The 5,772-nt window shown below is 39.2% G+C and overlaps 1 protein-coding gene across 1 annotated transcript; it reads right to left on the bottom strand.

Annotated features, from left to right (window-relative positions):
- Window positions 1-2,109: 2,109 nt before the first annotated feature.
- Window positions 2,110-4,200, bottom strand: LOC149259240 (uncharacterized). The gene is made up of 2 exons (XM_089375249.1): window positions 2,893-4,200; window positions 2,110-2,799 (listed from the first exon to the last, which is right to left on the bottom strand). Exons 1-2 carry the CDS (start codon window positions 3,544-3,546, stop codon window positions 2,449-2,451), a joined length of 1,005 nt encoding a protein of 334 aa, XP_089231375.1. The 5' UTR covers window positions 3,547-4,200; the 3' UTR covers window positions 2,110-2,448.
- Window positions 4,201-5,772: the final 1,572 nt, after the last annotated feature.

Raw genomic sequence — 5,772 nt, 5'->3', positions numbered from 1 at the left:
ACTTGTAGTTTGTGCTGGAGAAGGCCAGGGAAACTGTTGCTGGCCAAAATTTGGGTTCTGTTGGACTAGAAGCTGCCAGTGCAGAAATCTCAGAATTGGCTTCAAAAGTGTCCAGTGAATGCCTCAACAATGCTTTTTCTAGTTTCCCTGAAATGCCATCATTATACAAGTAGCATCAACATATGGTACATGCTATGCATAGCCTTAATCAGCAATTTCAAGTCACATAGTTTTCAATGGAGAGTTGTTTGTATCCAATTTTGCAATGACACTGAATTTCTCCCTTACGGTGTTTGTTGATTTTTTAGATTGATATTGGAGTTTAAGGAGACCATTTTTTCTCCTTTGAATGGATGGGAATGAAAGCGATGCTTATTTTTGTCAGGGCAGCCCAGGCTATATTCCCAGCGTTTGTTAATGGATGGTATTACGAAATGCCTAACAATACCTTGGTATGTATCTCTCTATCTTCATCATCGTTGTCACACTCTCTCAAACTCACACACGTCTCTCTTACAATTTCTTTCACTTGTAGTTTGTGCTGGAGAAGGCCAGGGAAACTGTTGCTGGCCAAAATTTGGGTTCTGTTGGACTAGAAGCTGCCAGTGCAGAAATCTCAGAATTGGCTTCAAAAGTGTCCAGTGAATGTCTCAACAATGCTTTTTCTAGTTTCCCTGAAATGCCATCATTATACAAGTAGCATCAACATATGGTACATGCTATGCATAGCCTTAATCAGCAATTTCAAGTCACATAGTTTTCAATGGAGAGTTGTTTGACATCAACTGAGAGTTCTGAAAAGAATTTAGTTCCAATTATGCAGAATGCTGGCAAGATAAGATTGAGAACATTACAGAATATAAATGTACCTTTTTGGCAGACTGACACTTCAACATCACTGATTGTTTTTAGTGAAGATAAGTACTTGTCTGCTCCTAGTGCAGTCTCTGAAAGAATGGCCTGTTGTAATATCTTGTCCCTCAAAAGCATATCTGTTATCTCCCTCCTGATTTACTGTTCAACCATCTTGACTCTCCTTAGATGAGCCATGCATATAATCTGATTTTGTTTTGGGAATTTGCTAAATTTGGGTCCATGGGAGTACAGGTAATTCCGATTTGGGGTTCTGTTAAATTTGGGTCCAATGGAGTATTCGAAATGTTTGAGAGTACACAAGTTTAAAGAATGTATTGTTTTTGTCGTCTACGCATCAACCACGAGTGTGTGGAGGCACTGCTGGGTTGCAGGCAATGACTATAGACTTGTTTGATGAGCTAGGAGTTGCACCATGTTTCGAATCAACAGTGAACGATGTGTCGATATTATCTACTATTTGTTCATCTATTACACCTGTTAATGCGGGTGCCTACTATAATCAGAGATTTTTAGAAGATATAAACAAGGGGCAATCTATTTTCATGTTTACTATACTCGATTTTTCAGGGGAAAGTACCAACCTGGAAGCAAAATTGATTTTCATGAACTCATTTAAAACCAACTGGCAAATTTTGCAAGTAAGTATTGTGAGCCACGAACCTGTTCTTTTCAACTGCTCAGTAGTAGACAATATTCTATATGGACTGAAAGGCAGAGCCAGCACTGTTGACATTGAAAATGCTGCCGTACATTTCAAAAACCTTTAGACATGTTTTAAATCTCGTTTGATTTGAACTAGAAACATGCGACTTGTATTGTCAAATTGAGAGTACAATTAGTTGCTTTATTTGACTATTTCAATGAATATGGAATTCTCCTAAATTTGAAACATTGTCCACTTCTGACTCAACAAATACAGAGAATGGCCATTGCCCATGAGTTTGTATCAAATTTTCTGGAAGGGTACAATACACTTGTTGGACAGCATGGTGTGAAGTTGTCAGGGGGTCAAAAACAGCGGATTGGAATAGCAAGGGCATTATTGAGGAATCCTCGTGTACTTCTTTTGGATGAAGCTACGAGTGCTTTGGATGCAAAGAGTGAATACCTGGTTCAGGTGATACCATGACCCAAACCATGATAGCCTCTTTGTTCTTCTATTACTCTTGATTTTTCGTGTGATCTTATTTTCTTCCTTAGCAATGCCCTTGCTTGTATTTAATCAGGATGCCATGGACCAATTGATAAAAGGACAGACGGTTTTAGTTATAGCACATAGACTTTCAGCAGTGTAAAGTGCAACTACCGTGGCAGTTGTGTCAGGCGGTCAGATAGTTGAAAGTGGTACTCATGAGGAATTGTTGAAAAAGAATGGTATCTATGCATCTCTAATTCGAAGGCAACTGCAAGGATCCAAAACTAAAAATACCGAACGAACATGGAGCAAACTACCCGAGTTGCGTTTCATAAATCCATACTACATTGATCGCTAATTACATCTAGTCTGAATCTCTGATACCAGAGTCACTAACACAGAAATTTGACGATTAACAATTGTTAGATGATCCTTGCTTATAATTTTATGGAAGGAAATCTTGTTGAGTATTTGCCCGGTGCACAGTACAAATGATAAGCAGAGTATGGAAAATGAGCTGTATCATTTCTGTAGACTTTGCTACCATTGGAATTCATGTGATAAGGTGGACAGACAGCAAGGTTATCAGGTCTACACCAGCTCGTCACCTCAGGATTTATGATCATCTCACTGTATCTAGTAACATCTGTTTCAACCTCACCATCACATGGCTGTCCATCATTCTTCCAGCAGCTACCGATATCAGTCAAGTAAAACTGGCTATTTGAACCACCTCCGCGTATAACATTGAGTGTCAATCTTACCTTGAAATTTGGTGACTCTGGCAACTAAACGAAAAATATTGAAGTGAGCATATGAAGTATGCTGAATGCATTTTCCTAAATACTAAACAGTAAGACAAATAAGGACTCAGGAAAGACCTTCAACATCATCCCACGAGTGTAGTAATGATATCCCCCAGAAAATCCTTCGGTGGCATCAGCACGCAAATACAGCATCAACCAAGGATATTTCTTGGACGTTTTCAATTTATGGGAAAATATCCATCTGCCTGTGCTAGCTTGCTTCTCCCAAACAACAGAAAAATAAGAAATATTATCAATGTCAGCTCCTAGACTTGCATTCAGATCATAAGTGCCATAGAAGCTTCCCCTTAAACTGGGTGATTGTGAATCACAGGAATAAATTGCATTTTCTTGAGGCTTTGTCCAGTTGTGGTACACAAGAGGCTGATTCATGCAGCCTTTCCCAAAACACGGAAAGGTCCTACTTGTAATGATCGGACTGACTTTTGTACCATTCTCTGGACACAATTCAGATTTAGTATCAAAGTTCCCATTCTTCAACATGATCATCCAAAACTGCCATGGATTTGATGAGTCCCTTACTTCACAGAGGGAACCAAGATATAGCTCTTTCTCCGCAGCATATTTGTCTGGATTACTCTGAGACTCAAAAGAGATATTTGGAAATTGATCCCCACTCCTTAGTTTATTGTCTACCTCAGTGACTTTCTGATTTACTGTGCAACCATTTTGTTTTCCATAGAGGCAACCGCCCACAGGATCTGACATGAAATAAAATAAGAGGTTATTAAGCAGATTGTAGAGAAAGCTAAAAATTACATAAAAATATCAAACATACTGTTCCTCAAATAAAAGGCCCTCTGTTTTGGCCTGTAAGGGTAGAAAGATAGGTAAGAGTTCACCTTGCTGTCACATTATCGAGACATCAGCTTCCCTGACCAAAGGGGCTGCAGTCTGGGTCCAAGCACGCTATCACCACTTACTGCTGAACTCAACTCATTGTCTTCAGAACAAAAAAGCCCATGATTGTGAATAGTTAAAATTAATTAGTCCTCTGAGAGATCAGATGTAGTCATGGCTGTGGAAATTATGGAAATTGTGGGTGTCAAGGAAACCACAATACTAACTGGGTTTTGTGGAAAAATCAGAGAAAAACTGGTGTTGCAACTGTCTGAATACGTATTGACGCTAAGAATGCAGGTACTAGGAAGTAGACAATGTGACAACAGCTGGAACTAATTCTTGCACCAGAAATGGATTCTCCTCTGCTGGGTCTGAAATTAACTGGGCTTTATCATTATGGTCATCATTCTGATTATTTTTTCAATTGCCCAGTTGATTTCTTCCATTGAATTCATCTTTTCCTGCTTTCATTTTGGGAATGGTGCATGAGGAAGTTGCAGCTTAAGCTTCTACATTAGCATTACAAATTATGTAGGCATACATCAGAACCTGTAGGCTTGGAATGGTGCCCAGTAGTAATTATAAGGTCCTGTAAGTACTCAATAAAGTATATATTGCAACAGAGCCCACTAGCTTGCTAAAGAGTTTGTTGGACTGCTATTAGACCTTGAACGAAAGATGCCTTCCCAAGCATGTGCATTCATTCAAAATGTCTTTCTTCTGAGGCACTTTGTTCCAGTGTTTTTCTGCTCATTTAAAGGTTTAATGTGCTAAATTGTTAGAATTTAGCAAAAAAAAGGGACCAATGATTCATAGGCTGTTTCAATGATCTGCTAACAATTTATTTGTATGGTTACCCTGCAGAAACACTGCAATGATCTGTTTTGGTGTCCTGAAATTAATGTGTTCAATTCTTGTAATAGGTGTATCGAACACTGTGGAGACATAATTGTAGCAAATGTGAATGTGCCTCTTGGGACTTAAAACTCTGCATATGTGAATAAGTTATGGTAGTGGAATGTATGCTAAAGGACTTTATAGTGACTTGAAGAAATGCTGGTAAGCGAAGTTACTGGATTGGAAATAGACCAGTAATCATGGCGTTTTAGACTTGCATATTCGCATGTCAGTACAACCTTCTTAATGGATGTTCGTTTTTAATGCTGATTATAATCTAGGCTCTAGCCTATCAGATGACCTGTCTATTGTTCAGAGAAAGGACAAACTTTGAGCACTCATAATCAGCAACAAGTCTATCCAAATATTTGTATCTGTGGTCCAATTATTTGTACCTCTAGATTGTGATTGAACATTTTATATCTCTAGGTCATTATTGAATGCTTGCTCTGATATAATCGTTAGACAAATCTATGGCTGGGATTATATGCAGGCTACCGCTTTCCTATACCTGCAGCCTTCTTTACAGAGTTAGTTTCTCATTTTAGTTGCAGGCGTACATTATTCAGACAATTCAGCAAAGGAGCTAAATTAGGATTGTCCATAGCCTGGCTAAATGCTACTTTGCACATGTAGTTGTATGAAGTTATACCTGAAATAGCATTTTGTCTTTTTAATTGCGACTTATCAGTGTTTGTTAAGCTTTATGTCAAGTCATAACAAATTTGAGCGGGAAAGAAATATAACTCAGATTTTCAATCGGCTGCCGCAGCCCCTCCTTCAATGAGAGTCAATACTCTGCAATTAAAGACAATCCGCCGCAGCAGCCCCTCCTCCAATTTAAGCCAATCGAACGGTTACATAGATGTAGGTTCCAGAGCTTACTGGAGACGAACAGGAGGATACAGGCAAAGACGTGCGAGGGATTAAGAAATGTAAAGGTTAAGAGGTACACAGATATGCTTTTACCGACACAGAGATATGATATCGCCCTAAACTGTGAGATATGGCGATTCTGTTGCCAACTGTGAGATATGGCGATTTGCATGCTTGCCAGATACCATATGCCATGCGCGGCCAAATGCCAGATGCTATGCGCGGGGAAGGGGAGGGATAATGACTCGAATCAAACGGCTAATATCAATTCCATCGTCTAACAACGAAATCAAGGGCGTAGGAAGGTATAGAGTGGCA

The sequence above is a fragment of the Pinus tabuliformis genome, chromosome 6, assembly GCF_031772625.1.
Source record: "Pinus tabuliformis cultivar Carrire ecotype Pingquan chromosome 6, CPIR1, whole genome shotgun sequence".
NCBI classification, from domain to species: Eukaryota; Viridiplantae; Streptophyta; class Pinopsida; order Pinales; family Pinaceae; genus Pinus; species Pinus tabuliformis.
The sequence above is the reverse complement of the archived record's forward strand: the minus strand, read 5'-3'. Positions and strand labels throughout refer to the sequence as shown.